Source organism: Pithys albifrons, chromosome 8, assembly GCF_047495875.1.
Source record: "Pithys albifrons albifrons isolate INPA30051 chromosome 8, PitAlb_v1, whole genome shotgun sequence".
NCBI classification, from domain to species: Eukaryota; Metazoa; Chordata; class Aves; order Passeriformes; family Thamnophilidae; genus Pithys; species Pithys albifrons.
Genome location: NC_092465.1, coordinates 39,053,220 through 39,069,851, shown reverse-complemented (window position 1 = coordinate 39,069,851; position 16,632 = coordinate 39,053,220). Strand labels below are relative to the sequence as shown.

General features: G+C 49.2%; 1 protein-coding gene across 1 annotated transcript in view; it reads right to left on the bottom strand.

Moving 5' to 3' along the window:
• Positions 1-14,670, bottom strand: part of COL6A2 (collagen type VI alpha 2 chain) — a 26,418-nt gene extending 11,748 nt beyond the window's left edge. Inside the window, exons 1-19 of the mRNA XM_071562988.1 lie at positions 14,469-14,670; positions 9,599-9,733; positions 8,311-8,909; positions 7,806-7,826; positions 7,051-7,116; positions 6,501-6,554; positions 6,375-6,419; positions 6,163-6,189; positions 5,899-5,925; positions 5,756-5,800; positions 4,350-4,403; positions 3,836-3,898; positions 3,515-3,577; positions 2,747-2,836; positions 1,907-1,969; positions 1,514-1,576; positions 1,301-1,363; positions 689-751; positions 206-256 (exon numbers count right to left, since the gene is read on the bottom strand). Coding sequence (XP_071419089.1) covers positions 206-256; positions 689-751; positions 1,301-1,363; positions 1,514-1,576; positions 1,907-1,969; positions 2,747-2,836; positions 3,515-3,577; positions 3,836-3,898; positions 4,350-4,403; positions 5,756-5,800; positions 5,899-5,925; positions 6,163-6,189; positions 6,375-6,419; positions 6,501-6,554; positions 7,051-7,116; positions 7,806-7,826; positions 8,311-8,909; positions 9,599-9,704 — 1,563 coding nt within the window. The 5' untranslated portion in view covers positions 9,705-9,733; positions 14,469-14,670. The remainder of the gene's footprint in view (positions 1-205; positions 257-688; positions 752-1,300; positions 1,364-1,513; positions 1,577-1,906; positions 1,970-2,746; positions 2,837-3,514; positions 3,578-3,835; positions 3,899-4,349; positions 4,404-5,755; positions 5,801-5,898; positions 5,926-6,162; positions 6,190-6,374; positions 6,420-6,500; positions 6,555-7,050; positions 7,117-7,805; positions 7,827-8,310; positions 8,910-9,598; positions 9,734-14,468) is intronic.
• Positions 14,671-16,632: the final 1,962 nt, after the last annotated feature.

Sequence of the window (16,632 nt, the reverse complement as noted above, 5' to 3'; positions counted from 1 at the left end):
AGAGGCTGAGGTCCCCAGCACCTCTGCCATGAGACTGATGGAGCTGTGCCCAGGTTCAATCCTGGTTTCAACCCCCTTTCTCCTTATGACAGGCTCTACTCCCTGATAATTTTTTTCCTGCTTCCCTCTTCTCTCAGGCTGCTCAGCTCCTCCAGCAACATCCACTGAAACAGACTTCCTGGTGTGCTGGACGAGGGGTACATACCTGTGGTCCTCTGGGTCCAGGGTAGCTAAATCCAGGTCTGCCTCTGTCACCCTTTGGTAGAAAAAAAAGACCTGTGAGATACCAAGCCTGTCCTTTGTGACCTGATGATGCCTGGTCTGACAGTTACAGCCATTTTCATTGTCTCTCGGGGCAAGACACCACCAGGAGCCAAGACTTCCACAGCTGGCCCTGAAGCCTTGGGAATGGCTGTGTGGAGCAAGGATTTGCAGGGTCTTGGGGATGTCACATGCCAGGGGTGCCCCTGAATCTGTGCAGGGTAAAGGGTATAATCAGAGATGCCTTGGCTGGAGCAAGACCTAGATCTCTGCCCCATAAGGTGGATCAGGTCTGATTCTGTTTCCAAGGCACACAGGTTTCTGCAGTGGAAACTGCTTTTTTATTTTTAACATTTTCCCCCCAAAATAAATAAATAGGAACACAAGCCCACCTTTTCAAATGCAGAGTTTCATTAATGAACTTTACCTTTGGTCCTGGTGGTCCAGCGTCACCTCTTGGGCCCAGGTCACCAGGGTCCCCACGTGATCCCTGCAGGATAGTTTTGGGGAGAGCGGGGAGAGTGGGTGAGGATGTTCCCTGATAGACCATCTCTCTTCCCCTGGCCACACAGGAGACTGTGCTGGAGAATCCAGCTCTTGAGATAGTGTTGCAGGACCATATCCCTTCCCAATGAGTTTACTGTGACAGCGACTGTCTCAGTACTTGGGTTCCCATGTCCCATAGAGCCACATGGATGTCACAGCACTACTGCCACAGTGGGGTGCTGGACTAACCATAGGGCCAGGACAAATGGGTGCCTGTGGAGTCCCATCTTCCCTCTTCCCAGTGACCCACTCTGAGGGTCCCTTCCATATTGTCATGGGAACACCTGGGAGCAGGAGTGATGGAGAAGCAGTGACTCCCAGGTCTTGGGACTTCTTGCCCTAGAGGCTATTCAGGGGCCTCTGGGCTAATTTTTGAGCCTCCCTAAGAAAAGGTCATACATGTTCTTCTCAGGAGGGTCAGTGCAGGCAGCTTATGTCAGTAGGGCAAGTTTTCAGTGCAGAGGGAGGACAAGGTCACATAGGCATGACTTACTATCCTGCCTGGTTCTCCTACAGCACCTGGAGAACCTCGAGGTCCTGGCAGTCCTTGGTCTCCCTACACAGCAAAGACAGACACAAGAATGTACAGCGGCAGATGAGCACGAGGGGGGAAGCCAGGCAAGCTGCACCAGATGGTGTCAGTGCTCCCCCTTCCTCCTGCCTGTCATCAACCCCTGCCCGTCACCAACCCCTGCCCCATGCTTACCCTTGCTCCTTTATTGCCAACCTCACCAGGCAGACCACGAGAGCCCTCTGGACCAGGATCGCCCTGTGAGGAGGGTAAAGATATATCTGGTCAGGGATGTCTCCAATGCTATCTATGTGTATGGCAGAACTTCAAGGAGTTTCTTTTGTTTCTTGGCTTAAAAGAGTGTTAGGGCAGTGGGCTCTCTGAATATGTCTCTTGAGATTCAGTGCCCTTCATCCCCTCTCTGGACCAAGCCCTGGAGGAGGTTGTGCCTGATGCCAGCAGGCAGCAGGATCTGTGATTCCCAGCTCTGGTGTTGGACACTGCAGGGCTGGGCAGTAGCACATCACACACACCAGTCCCACCTATTTCAGGCTCTTCTGCAATGGTCTGGGCAGTTGCTTTACTCACTCTTTCTCCTGGGCCTCCAGGAGTGCCTTTGCTGCCTTTTGTTCCTGGATCTCCGCGTCGACCCTTGGCAGACACAGAAAGTCACATAAATGGGGTGAGAAGGTGGATGTTACCTGAGCAGTGACACCTGGATGCCCTACCTCCTCCCCCTGGGCCTGGGAGATGCATTCTTGCCCCCTCAGTGAGTGTGTGCCTGGCAGCAGGGGAGCAGGGATGCCCATGCTTCCTTTTGGGAAGCCACAGTCAAACTGTTCTTTCAGATGGGTGGTCACCACAGTGACCACAAACATTCCTGGTTTATTCCCTCAGGATTAAAGACTCTGATTTACTTCCAGCTCATCCAGTGTTGCTTTCCCCACAAGGACACAAGTTGGCTGGGCTCTGACCCCTTGGTGCTGGTGGAGCTGTGCTGGGGAACATTATCTCCAGACCACTCCCCAAAATTTGCAGTGCCCCATCATATGAACTTGGTCTGTGTGGCACCAGTGATATTGTGACACTGCCCTTTTCAGAGAGATCTACCATAATGGCCACGTGACCCTCACACTGTGAGCTCCAGCAAGAAGGCAGAGGTTTGGGGAACTTGCTAGAGAACAACTCAGCCAGATCTTTGTGGTTATGTGGGAACACAGGATGCTTCTCTAAGGTGAAATAGTTAACATCAGGCTTAGGATTGTGGGAGTACTGCTCTATGATGGGAGACAGAAAGATATCAGCACCTGCACATCTTTTGGGATGCACAAGGCAAGCTGAAAAGGGCAGTTGCTCAGTGCTCATCCATGAAACCCCATCATGTTCCCATGTTGTGCCCACTGTCCAGCAATCTATTCAGACACTTACAGGCTCTCCTTTGGGTCCAGGGGGTCCTGCTTCACCTTTGCTTCCCTTGTTTCCAGAAGGGCCTTGAGCTCCAGGATTGCCTGGAAGTCCCTTGGAGAAGAAAAAGAAACACAGTTTACTCTGTGTCAAGCAGTCCACCTTGAACAGAGATGTGTATGAGCACTCAACTTCTCTTCCACACACCCTACAAGCCAAAATGTCACTGCCATGAGCATGGGCTCCAGCTTTGGAGCAGTGTGATGCCGTGTCACTTTTCTGCCACCAGCTAACAACAGGTTTGTCAGCTGTTCTTTACAGCATCCATCCAGCCCTGCCCAAAGCCAGAGAGGCTATCTCAGCCCCATGCTTGGAAGTGTTCAAGGCCAGGTTCAGGTGAGCTGGAACTGGATGATCTTTAAAGTGCCTTCCAACCCAAACCATCTTATGATTCTACAAGTGGATCAGACAGAAAGATAAATCATTCCAAGTCAAATTTGTCTGCTTTTCATTGCTCTGGATGAATGCTCAAGACCCATCCTCATTTTGCTCAGGAGTGTGGGGTGGTCTCCTCTCCTGTTTCCCACTGTATTGGTGGGGACACACATGGTGGCAGAGCTCCCTCAACCACCCGGTGCACTCTCCATGCTGGTGGGCTAATGAGCAGGATCACCAGGATGTCCTAGCATGCAGCCACCTTTGAGCATGGCCATGCAGGTGATTCTGCTCCAGCTCCACATGGAGCAGACCATAGTAAGACACTGGAAACATCTGAATGCTGCATTGACCTACCGGGCTTCCTTTTTCTCCTGGAGGTCCTGGGGGTCCACTGCGGCCAGGCCGGCCAGGATCTCCCTGAAACAGGCAGAGAGAAGTGGTCATTGCCTGCCTCCTCAGCACGCTGCACCATGAGTTGGTGCCTCCTGGGGCACCCAAAGAGCAGGGCCAGCAAGGCTCTCCCTTCAGCTCCTGTGCCTAGTGATGGGATCCAGACCCCAAAGCCAGAGCTCCATAAGCAGTGTAGGATTTAGGAGTAAATACAGGAAATGGTGTTTAGCTGTCCCCACTGGTGGCCTCTGTCCACACTCTGCTGTCTACCCAGAGCACTTGTACCTTTATGCCTGCATCTCCTCTTTCACCTTGGTCTCCTGCATCTCCTGGGTAGCCATCAGGGCCCTGGGGAGGGAAATCACAAAGAACCACATATTTCACAGTGGGAACACTTACCCTGCAGAATAAATCAAACAAAAATTTCTAATCAAATAAACTTTCTAAGCCAGTGCTTAGAAACTGACACTGTGACAAGCAAAAACTACTTTAGTCTCTAGAGCAACTTTCTAAGCCAGTGCTAGAGACTAAAGTAGTTTTTGCTTGTCACGGTGTTGATGAAAGGGGAAGTCTTCCTCTCTCTGTGGGAGGGATGCTGAGGAGTCCCAGCTTACTTACCCACAGAAAGGAGGCACAGAAAAATTAGGCTGTGCTCCCCATTCCAGGGATCCCAAATGTGGGATCAGATCAGTTGGTAGGAAAACGGGCCAGTAACCTCTCATTGTTTATCCTTCTACATATGTAACTCAGTCAACAGCTATAGAACTGATGTGGTGATGGAAGAATAAAGCGCTCCTACCTTGTCGCCAGGGTCACCCTTGCATCCCGGTGGTCCAATTCTCCCCAGCTTGCCCTGCACAGATTGCATTCAAAAGAAAAAGACTGAGAAGTTGTAGGTGCCTGAAGGAAAACATAGGTTTTCCTGTTAACAGTTAATAATTTTTAGCATCATCTGCTGACCTTACCTGTGACCAGACAGGTAACCAATAGGAAATGTATTCCTTAAATAGAAGTGGGGTGTGGAGAGACAAGTGGAGAAGGAAAAAGAGTGTGAAGTCCTGAGTGGTAGTGGGAATTCAGGCATGCTCATCCTGCCCATGTGCCCTGGGTGATGGAAATGTCCCTTGAGGCTGGATTTGGGGGTCACTCATGTTCATGGCTGTGCTGGTCCTCTCTCATGCACCTCATGTCAGAGCAGCTCAGGTGTGCAGCAAACACGCTGCTTGAGGGACACTGTGAGACAGGGACTGCCTTGCTCTGTGCCCCAAAACAGCTTAGTCATCATTGCTGAGACAGCCTGTTCTAGATAGAGAATGGAGGAGACTGAAGAGCTTTAGTATTTTAGAGAGTGTGAGGGACTGAAGGTTGTTTTAGAGCTTCAGTAGGCATTTCAGGAATGGGAAGCACAGTTTTTAGCTCACAGATATACTGGGCTGGGTATATGAGAGTTCAGAGCAAAGCCAGTGTATGCTGGTCAGTGGACAAAGCCAGGCAATTTGTTCAATGGCCCTTTCACTTGGCTTTAGGGCTTTAATACTAAGAACAAGTTTAGAGATTAAATTTCAGATTCTATGATGAACTGCCCCGAAAATCAAATTTCTGCAAAGCTTTCTGTGTCCATGTCCTGTAGGGGTCGCTAACACTCAAGATGAGGTAGGTATCTATACCCAAATTATCTGGCTGTATCACCTTCTCAGTTTGAGCACAGAGCAGGTTACACATCCAGGTCCTGCAGAGACCTTGCTGACAGAGGGACAGCACTGAACAGCATGAAGCTGTGTCAGAGGGGTTTAGGCTGGATATTAGGAAAAGATTCTTCCCGCAGAGGGTGGTGGGCACTGAACAGGTTCCCCAAGGCAGTGGGCACAGGCCCAAGGCTGCCAGAGCTCAAGAAACGTTTGGGCAATGCCCTTAGGCACAGGAGAAGATTGTTGGGGTGTCTGTGCAGGGCCAGGAGTTGGATTTGATCCCTGTGGGTCCCTTCCAACTCAGGATATTCCATGATTCACTTCTGCGACCTGAATTACTTCCTGTATTTCTACAGGACATGCAAAATAATGTGCAAATAAGGTCACAGAACCCTCAGTCAGAACAGAAAGGCAGAGTCTGCACAGGAGAAACTAAACAGACTGTGGAGATGAGAGAGGGGAAAGAAATGAAAGAGTAGCAGCGACATTATGGGGTGCTCCCAGTGCTCCCAGTTACCTTCTGTCCATCAGTGCCGTTCCTGCCTGCCAAACCAGGGGCACCCTGGGATCAAGGGGAGAAAAAAAGATGGAATCTATTAGCACACAGTCCAAGGGTTGGTAGCTGAAGCAACATTCAAGTTAGAAAATATTCTTTCTTACCCTCCGTCCGTCGGATCCAATTTCACCCTGGGAGAAAAAGAGGACACAAGTCAGGCACTGTGTCTACACCCCCCACCCATCTACATCCTAAAATCATCACCACTCTACCACATAGTGAGCAATGCCTGAAGGAGGATACAGGCTTGGGGGTGCCCTTGGAAATCCCTCCTCATGTCTACAATTCTAATTTCTCCCTCTTTGCATCAGAAAGGAGCACAGCCTCTGCCAAGTGCCCAGCCAGCCATTCTGTCTCTTCCTTCTCACCTTCTCTCCTTTCAGCCCTGGGAGACCCTAGACAAAAAAAAATGACAAAAAAGAAGAAGAAAAATAATGTTATTAGTGCCTGGGAAAACAGCAGGAGTGGAGGCAGCAGAGTGCAGGGCTCTGGGGTGGGAAACAGGCAAGTAAGAGGGAGAAGCAAAGCTCCTCCTTCTTCACCATGCAAAGAGCTCAGCTGTTGACCATGGGATTCTTACCTTGGGACCAGGATATCCGATGGGTCCTTCAATACCTGGGTCACCCTTCAGGGAGGAAGACATGGAGATTTAGCTTGAGGTCATCAGAGCCCCAGCAAACAGAGGGGAGGATTTTCCACAACTCACCTGTCGTCCCTTCAGCCCAGGCGAGCCTGGTTCACCCATGTTCCCCTTTGCACCCTGAGGGAAGAAAAAATCCAGTGTAAATCCAGGCTTGGTGCTGACTGAGAAAATGGCAATTTCTGGTAACATCATGTTCCTGGCAGCTGCTTGGACCTACCAGGACCTGCTTTATTCTGGGGAAGTCAGGGAAAGACTGTATGGGGATAGGAGCACACAGAGCTGGGGCAGGAGACTGGGACATCCTATGCATGTGAGAGCTCTGTCCTTGAGAGTGGGAAACTCAGAGAGCTGCTGCCTCACTCCTGTTGTACTCAGGTGCTGGAGGTGCACAGTGGATGCTCAGATGTCTCCCTGCTCTGCTGGCACTCTTGGCATAGACATGGGCACACCAGTGCTGGTTGTGTGCTACTGTGTCACCCAGGGCCAAGGCAGATTCTGAGGAGTTATTTCCCACCTGGGTGCAACCTGAGAAGGCAGCTGAGGTGGGTGTAGGGCATCCTGGTTGTGGCAGGCCCAGGCATTATTGTCTTTCCCACAGCTTAGACCTACTTACCTTCTGCCCTCGGTATCCCTTGGGGCCAGGTGGACCTGCAATCTCCAAGCAGCTCATCTTGTAGCACTGAAATACAAGAAGTTAAACAGGAGGTGTTTAAACAGAGTGCCACTACTTCATGTGCTGGGACAGTGTGTACCCAAAACTCGTCCCAGCTCAACACACATGGCTCTCCATGCACCTCTCCCCATCAACTCAGGGCTAAAATCTGCTGTGACTCCAGCTGGATCAGGGCTGCAGCAGCAACAAGCACACTGAGAAGTGCTGCATGTTGATTAAGAGCAGAAAGTTTCCACGAGCTTGTTTGTTACAGCTTAGCTCTGGGCCCAGCCTCGAAGAACAGGACTGCCAAGCATAAGAGGGGTCCTCATCTGGGGTCCTCAGGGGACAGCCATGCCCTTTGGAGCATCACCTGCATACTCCTCCCTCTGTATGCCAAACCCTGTCCCTGTGGTACCAGCAGGGCAGCTTGTGCAGCACCTACAGAAGGGGAACGTGTGTCCAAAGTGATGAAACAAGTCTATTCCACAGACTTGAACTCATTACAGGTGAGAGGGAGGCAGGGAGTGAGTCCAGTGTGCCATTACAACTATTGGGTAAGAGGGTATGTCCCCACACTCTGCACTGATCCACAGGCGAGCAGACACCCATCTCATGGAGGTCCGTGCTGTTTAGGGGTACAAGCTGGTCTTCTCTAATTGAGGCAACTTAAACTTGTGTCGTGTGGCACCGGCACAAAGATGCAACTCACTCACCTCACCATAGGCTTCGTGTTTCTGCAAAGGAGAGAACAGGATGAAGAGAATCAGTTAAGGTGGTCAGCCCCAAGGGAAAGACAGCATCCCACCCTTCCTTGTAGGGATGTGTGATAGGGAAATTGAGTGGTAAACACCCCATGGCTGTAAAGATGTTCTCAGCAGAGGCCCCATTAACAATGCCTCACAGATGGGGTCTTAAGGACCATGCTGATGGTGAGCATGTGTCTCAGTGTGGCATGCTCTTCCATGTGTCCTTGGATGGGGAGCAGGTTAGGGTATGGGTCTGGTCTTCAGCAAGAGCCAGGACTAGTGTGGCAGCCTGCTCAGACATGCTGGGAAACAAGAGGCACAAATCAAGGAGTTCTGGTTAAGTACCAGAAAAAAGACTCAATTTTGCCTGCCAGAGGCACTCTCCAGAGCCCTGCCAAAACACAGGAATAAACGATCCCCACATCCATGCACTACTTCTCTTGTCCTCCCTGCCTCATGCAGCATGCTGTACCATAGCTTGGATTATCCTGTCAATGGTGTTGACATCGATGTCCAGGGTGTCCTTCAGCGTGATGGCGTAGTTGTTGCGGTACAGCTCGTGCGGCAGGTTGGCGATCTCCCGCAGCCCCTGCTCGTACACCTTCTCACTGGGGGCTACTGCAAAGAGCTTGATCCCCATGTCTCGTGCCCTCTCAGCCTGCATCTTCATCCCCCCACAGGGGCTGCCAGTGACATGGCCATCAGTGATGACCACTGCAAAGTTCACGCCGGTGGCCATCTGTGTCTGGATCTGCTGTGTCATGTTGGAGATGGCACAGTCCGTGAAGGTGCCCCGGCCAAGGTAGTTAATAGCAGACAGCCTGGGCAGGTAAATGTCTTTGCTGCTTGTTAAAGGGCTGTAAATTTCTACCACATCTGAGTAATGGAGCCCACCAAACTGCCAAGTGATGTAGACTTGGTTCTGGTAGAGCTCACTCTCCAGTTTATCGATGAACACCGGGATGAACCGCTTTATTTGGTCCACGAGGCTCTGGATGGGCACCGTCTGCAGAGCAACGCTCTCCGAGGTGTCAATGATAAAGTAGACATTGATGGGGCAGTTCCTCTTTTCTGCATGGAGACAATTATTCAGACTGTGTCACAGCACTTCATGCAGCCCCTTCACTGTCCCCCAGAAACCTGGATCAAGTGCAATACTGGGAAAAGCACAAGTCCCACCTAGCTCTGAACATCTGTGTTTGGGTTAGATGGCTCCCCAGTGCCCAGGACTTGTAAATCCTAAACTCTGCTACAGAATCACAGAATCATTAAGGTTGGAAAAGACCTCTAAGATCATCGACTCCAACCATTAACACAGCACTGCCTATTACTGAATCAGTCTTGAAAATCTTGCTATTTTTTTGTAGCAGTCAGGCTGGACAAGTAAATCACCTCTGCATTGCAACTGAAAAGCAATGAAATAATCAAATTTAAAGTAAACAATTTTCTGGCATCAGATAGGGAGATGATTGCTGGAGACTGACTGGTATTTGTCACTGCATCTGCTGGGAGGCCACCACTGGCAGACCCAGCTTTTCCATCTCTACCTCTCTGCACTCCAACACAAACCCAGAAATGTGATTTGGGGTGGAGGACAGTGTTGCCTACAGATGGATTGTTACCACAGAAATGCAAAGGGGCAGCAGAGGTGGAATGTTACACTGTCAGTTCCTGGCAAGCAGATTCTACAGCTGATCATGGCCATTGCTTTTGTTAAAATTGCTGCCCATAAAGGTGACCCAAACTATTTGGGTTAATACCTGCACAGGAAGTAGAACTGACATCTCCAGAATCTCCGTCAAACTGAGCATGGAGGGGAACTAAAGCCACACAAAAGAGAGTGGAAAACAAGGCTTGTCGGAACATCTCAGCAGTCCCTCAGGATACTCAGATGCCTGTGGGAAAACACAGGTTACATGTTAAACATGATACACAACCTCCTAACTCTGCTGGCATGACAGAAAGCCAATCAATGCTCCTCATAAACCCTGTCTGTGACAAACTAGACCTCTCCATCACTGGGACACATCATTGGGCCACTAATGCAGATTTTGATACAGACTTGAAAGCTTAATGATTGAAATATTTCCTTTGCTGGAGCATGATTTAAAATTGCTTTAGCTTCTCAGCCAGCTCCAGGTGGAGCTATGCACAGTGCATCAGGACCTTCCAATTCCATGCTTTCTTTCCAGGTGTGTGTCTAACTATGCCATGCCCACATTGTCTCCAACACCCCTTATCCACTCAGATGCACACATCCATGTCCCTCTCTCTTCACCTGCCCAGCCAGACCACCAGTGAATGTGCAACGGGTCCTTTCCACCTCCAGGTCACTGTGTGAGTGGTGATACCTGTGAATACCAAAGGGGTATAAAAGTCTTTGCTGGACAGTACTGCTTTGTAGCCCTCACAACCCATGGAGTGAAGTGACACATGAACAACCGCTAGAAGAAGTGAACATCTTTAGTGTTCAACCCATCACCAGGTCCACCTGCACAAGGGAGTATATTCCATGTAGGTTTGAGATAACTTAAAGCTTCAGAAGAATTGAGAGCTAGTCTGAAAAGTTCTTGAGAATGTATGGAAGTGTTCAAGGGAACTCAAGCTTTGAAAAGACATTCACAGGCAACACTCAAGTGATACTTATCACCAGCATATGTAGGAAGAGGCAGTGCTCACCTTTATGTTCAGAGGACATGAGAACTAACCAGCATGGCCCCTTGGTGGCCCATAGATGCTTCTCTGCATGGAGGTCAAATCACTACAAACCAAAAGGGGGCATGTGGGATATCTGTTATAAAAAAAAGACCTGAATCCAGTCAAGAGAGTTTCTTTCTTAAATTGTTTTTCTGGTAACTTTTGGAAGAGTCAAAGGATTGAAGGGACACTGAGTGCATTTGGTGGCATTGGCAGTGCAAGTGAGTAATGCAGCTGGGTTGCTGCCTCAGCTGCATGAGAAGTAGGATTATCTGAAGAATACAGGCAGCTCAGCCCCCCCCTGCATCTCTTGAGGCCTCTCTCCACATGGTGACCAGCTATTGCCTGGTGGGACATGCCCCATTCCAGTTGACACTGCCAGCTGCAGTGCACCCCGGGGTTCTGCAAACTGGTTTGTGCCGGTCAGTGGTGTCAGTGCTGCTGATACCCCCCCCAACAGCAACAGCCTTTCTCCTCACTCAGGCTTAGGCCAGATTTTAACTAGGGGAAGAAGAAACCCTCCTGCTCTTTGGAGATTTCCTGTGTGGGTGGCACAAGAGATCCAAAAGCTCTGGGAACACAAACTTGAGGTGCTTGACATAGCTCAGCAAAGCCCTCTGACATCAAGGGCCTCTCATTTACCTCCAGCTCAGCACCCAAATGTCCCCAGCGAGTAGTTCATGGGTCCTTTTCCTCCCTCTCCAACTCAGAGCAACTGCACAGCTGTTTGCAAAGAGACCTGACTGCAGCCTCATGAAGGAATCTCTCTTCTGTGAGGAAGGGCTGAAATAATTGGGATTGTTCAACCTCGAAAAGAGAAGGCTCTCAGGTGACCTTATAGCACTTACCAGTAACTAAAGGGGCTCCAAGAGAGCTGGAGAGGGACTTTGGACAAGGGCCTGGAGGGACACGACAAGGGGGAATGGCTTCCCACTGCCAGAGGGCAGGGTTAGATGGGATATTGGGAAGGAATTCTTCCCTGTGAGGGTGGGCAGGCTCTGGCACAGGTTGCCCAGAGCAGCTGTGGCTGCCCCATCCCTGGAAGTGTTCAAAGCCAGGTTGGAGCAACCTGGGACAGTGGAAGGTGTCCCTGCCCATGGCAGGGGGATGGAATGAGATAAGCTTTAGGGTCCCTCCAATCCAAACCGATCTGTGATTCCATGATTCTGTGAAGTCCCTGCATAGGCCAGTGTGACTCAATTTTTGTTGTGCTGCAGAGAATAGAAAGGGTATTGTAAGGATAAAATACCTTAATGCTAAAGGGGTGTTATAGTTAAGATCAAGACTTCGTCCCTCCAACCTTACTGCAGGCTTTACTTGTTTTGTTTACCCTCCATAAAATGGAGCTGCTGCTGATCCCGATCTTCTGAAGGACACAACAGCCTGGTGCCTTCAGACAGCACCATTTTAGAGCCAGTCTTTAGCTGAGGAAGACAGAGACATTAACTTTTGGAGAGGCTGGGAGTGCTGAAGGCTTTGGCCAAATGTCTGACTCATCATCCTGCCCAGAATCACCTCCCTCTCTCCCTCTTTCCCTCCCGCCGTGTGTGTGGGTGAGAAGGCTCTGTACAGCAGAGTGGCTCTCCAGGCAGAGCTGTGGCAAGCAGTTAACCTGCATGGGCAACCAGGGCCAGCTCTGGCACAGGATGGCCCCACCCTGCAGCCCTCGGGGCTTGGGACTGGGTCAGTGAAACACCATGACCTTAAAATTCTACAAGGGCAGAATGGAGAGGCAGGAACATGACACCTGAAAACACAACTCAGTTCTCTGTGGTCCTTTTGCACAGTCTCCTCTATTCCACTTTCCACCTTGAGCTATGTTAGTCTTCGGCTCTACCAGCATCCCACCTCGTATTAACCTCGGTGGATACACAATGGGGCAGCTGCTGGGAACTCCTCTCCCCACCTAATGGGTCTCCAAGGCTGGGGTGGGCAATGGTGCCTATTTTGTTTTCCTCAGGTGTTGTGATCCTGTTGTAAATCTCATAACATTTTATATTTGTAAAGTTCCACCTGCTGCTGCAAAACACTGGGATGGAAAGCTCAGATTTTACCAGTATTTCAGAATAACCTTTTTCTGGATGTTGAAGGCAATTTTTGAACACAAATAGTCCAAAAAACTAATGGAAAGAGCAAACTGGGAGCTGACTCATTGTGTCTGAATACTTGGGTCTGCTCATCTTTTTCTTCCTTGACCTTCCTCTCTCTGCCACAGCAGGATGGTTGTTCCTAAAAGGCCTTCTCCCAGTAGTTGTATTTTTGAGTGATTAATTTCTTTCCCCATGAGATGCACACATGGGAAAAAACAACAGGGAATCTCGAGCAGTGGGTCCTCAGGGTCTGTGCTCAGGTGCTCAGCAGAAAAGTGCCTGGCCTTTGCTGTTCCCACACTCAGATCCCAGGTGATCTGGCTGTTACACACATAGCTGAAAACCACATGGATTTATCTAAACACACCCTGCAAAAAAAGTGGCCTTACAGGAGGACCCAAGTTCTCTGCTTACTTCTCTTTCCATGCCGAGCAACTGAACCAAATATAATATTATGGCAGACAAAATACTTGCAATGACTACAATGTGCCAGTTGTATCTGGCTTATTTGCAGTCTCATATCTGATTATCAGATAGAGCAGATTCTAATGCACTAGAAAGGTTACCTCATACATCCAGAAAGGCAAAGCCATGGTCTGTCTTATTCCACATGTTGATATTCCTGAAGTTCTTTCTGGTGCACTGTGTATTTCTCCTCCAACACCAGAACACCTGAGCAAATTGATCCCAAATTCACAAAAATTTAGATGCTCTGCTCTCTAAGCTAACTCTGCCTGCAAGGAGCTTATTTGATGCCACACAAATTAAAAGCCACACAAATTGGAAGCCACACAAACTACACTGCTCTCATAAAAGAATTATGCTGGCTATGGCTCAAATATGCAGAATAAAGTTTGAAACTTTCTTGTTGCTCAAGCCCAACATTTTCCATGGCCATGCCCAGCAGGCAGTGCCTCTGGTGCCACTCACATGTGCATGCAGCATTTTCTCCACTCAAATGGTTGCTAAATAAAACTAGAAAATAAAAATATGTCCCATTTGGAACAAAACTCTTCTAAATGCACCTCCTCTTCCTTCTTTTTCATGTGTCCATGGTTTGCACACTGCACGAGGAGGGAACTTCAGTGTTGGTTACTGCCACTACCCAAACGTGCCCTGTAATTTTAGTTCCTGGGCAGAGCACCAAGGGGGAAGGTTTCCCAACAGCTACAGGTACCCCAGACCTCCTCCAGGTCTCCTAATGTAACTGTCCTTGGATTTGAGCCAGGGAAAGCCCAGGCTGCAGGAAGGCTGTGAGGAGGAAACCCCTGCCATGAAGTGCAATGAGTTCACAGGCATTCTGAATGTGCAGTTACCTCCCAAAACAGAGGAGACTGTGCTGATGGAATTCACCTTAACTAGGAGGCATGGACCACAGGTTAGTCTAATGCATATCTTCTGAAATCCCTCAAATCAAAGGGGAATCATGCAGCAAATCAGTCTCTCTGCCCTGCTATCACTTCAGTGCAGCTGAACTCAGCTCAGTTACCCCAGAGAAGACTTGGGTTCAACATATCCACCCCTCCCCACTGAGGGTTTTTCTAGACCTCTGGCCCTGGCAGATCAGAACTTGTAGCCCACACTTATTGCACCTGGAAAAAAAACCAAACTCTTGGAAAAACACCTGAAGTAGCCAAGAGCAGAAAGTAAAGGAAAAATATATATTCTCTTACAGCAGGTACTGTCTAAAGAAGATGTGCCCGAAATGGGCACCTTGCTGGAGAGCCTGCCAGTAGCAGCAGGCACCGGCTGGAATTTCAGAGGGATTTGTGCTATTCGCAGTTGGAGGTCCATCAGTAAGAGACGCATGACCGCTGTACGAGGAGACAAAAACTCTGCCTACCTGGAAAATGGGGTCATCAAAACTTCTCTTCCAAACCCCCTCTGAGACGTAAGGAAACAAGCCTTTGTGGAGCGGCTGGTGTCAGGAAGGCTCCCGCATGCCCGGCTGGAGGGTGGCTCGGGGCTCTGGGTGCGGGATGTGCGGGGCGAAGGAGCGGGAGGAGCAGCGGAGGCGTCTCCAGTGCAATCCCGCTATTCCCTGACCGTCTGGAACTGCCCTCTGAGTTCCTCCTCCTCCAAAATTAGGCAGAGTCTCATTTGCAGTAGCTCCAGACATCCACGGAGAGTCACTGTGGGTCTACCCAGAGCTGGGAGGGTCCCCTCCCATGCGCTCCCCCCTCCGCCCCCGGCTCGGGCTGGGCTGGGGCGAGGTTGGCCCTTCTGGAGCTGAAGGCATCTTTGTTTTACATTCACTCATTTTTCCATGATGGGAGGCCCCTTTTCGTGGTTGGCATTGCTGCCCCACATATTTATACCATCAAATAGTGTTTCTTCCCCCCTGCCGTCCTACTTGTCTTTCCATCCTAGTAACATGTCCTGAGAGGAACAAATAAAAAACATTTCAAAAAAGAGCAGCTTGCATAGAATCATAGAATCGTTGCCTTTTCAAATGTGCAAGTCTTGCTCGGAGTCAGCCAAGCCTGAGTATTACCTATTTCTTTTCTGGGTTTGGGTTCATAGAATCATGGAATCAGAGAATATCCAGAGCTGGAAGGGGCCCACAAAGATCATTTTGTCCAGCTCCTGGCCCTGCATTGTACACCACTAAAAAACTCACCATGTGTTGTCCAAATGCTCCTTGAAATCTAGGGGTTTTTTGTATTTTTAAAATTATTTTTAATTTCACAAGCTATTTTTAGCTCTGCTAAATGAATAATGGGGCAAATGTCCCTGCAAAAAATAAGGAGAACAGCAATGACTTTCAGGAACACAACCTGTTATCCCTTGAGCTAGGACTTTGTCTCCAAACCTCTGTGTAAATGGACAGTGTGAAGGTACCAGAATCAGGCCACAGCTGCCACAGACAAGGCAATTGCAATGGGGAAACCCAGTTTAGGTTTTATTTCACTCTACTGACTCCCAAGTAGTTATAAAAGCAAAGGATATGTGTCAAAAGATCTCAGAGTAAGATGCTATCCCACCAGTCCTCATGGACAGGAACATGTTGCTCAGTCTCTTTGTGTTTCAAAAACATCTGAACTACCAAGTGAAAATAAGAAACCCAATTCTAGAGTATTCTGTGCCAACCTCTTCACCAAGAGTTCTCTGGTCGAACTGGCAGTATTGGGTTTATGGTTGGACTCGATGATCTTCCAGGTCTTTTCCAGCCTCAATGATTCCATGATTCTGTGATACTCAAGCAGCACCAATGGGAACCACAGCAATCAGCCAGAATTCTATCTGCCTGTTTCCTGGTCATCTCAAAGCCCTGTGCTAGAAGCAGGACTCATTCTGGAGCAAGTGGACAGTGAAGAATAAACATACCTAAGAAATAAGAAATTTCTCAATAGTTCCTTGGAAGAGAAGAAAAAGGATTTTGCAGGGCTACGGCTTTTCAGGGACTCTCCTGCAGCTCTAAATGGGATGGCCTTTTTCTCTCCAGAGGATCATTAGTGAAGAGGATGGGTCCAACTTCTGATGAAAGTGATTTACCAGACAGTATGTGGGATGTTTAATTTCCAACCATGAATCTCTAAAATCAACCACCTTCCAGTGATCCAGTGAATACACCACATTCCAGGCCATTTTCTTGCCTGCTTTGCTGCTGTGTCCAAGCTCTTTTACATCCATGAGTACCAATCAACTCAACTAATCCTGAGATCAGCTCAGTTGGTTAAAACTTGGTTGTAATAATGCCAAGGTCATGGGTTCAATCCCCTATGTGGGCCATTAACTTGGACTCAGTGATCCTTGTGGGTCCCTTCCAACTCAGAATAGTCTGTGAATTCTGGTCTTCTGTGAATCCATCTTCAATGTGGCTATTTCTGAGTGGATCTGCTCCTGCAGAAGCTGTTTCTCCAGAAGGAGGCCATGTCACAACCACCTGGACAGCACATCTCTCTCTTGCATTGCTGGTGAGTTCCGAAAGTGTGGAAAGGAGCAGAGCACAGATCCACACTTCCATATCTCCCTCTTCCTCCTCCCAGACTCCTGAGGGTTGTCTC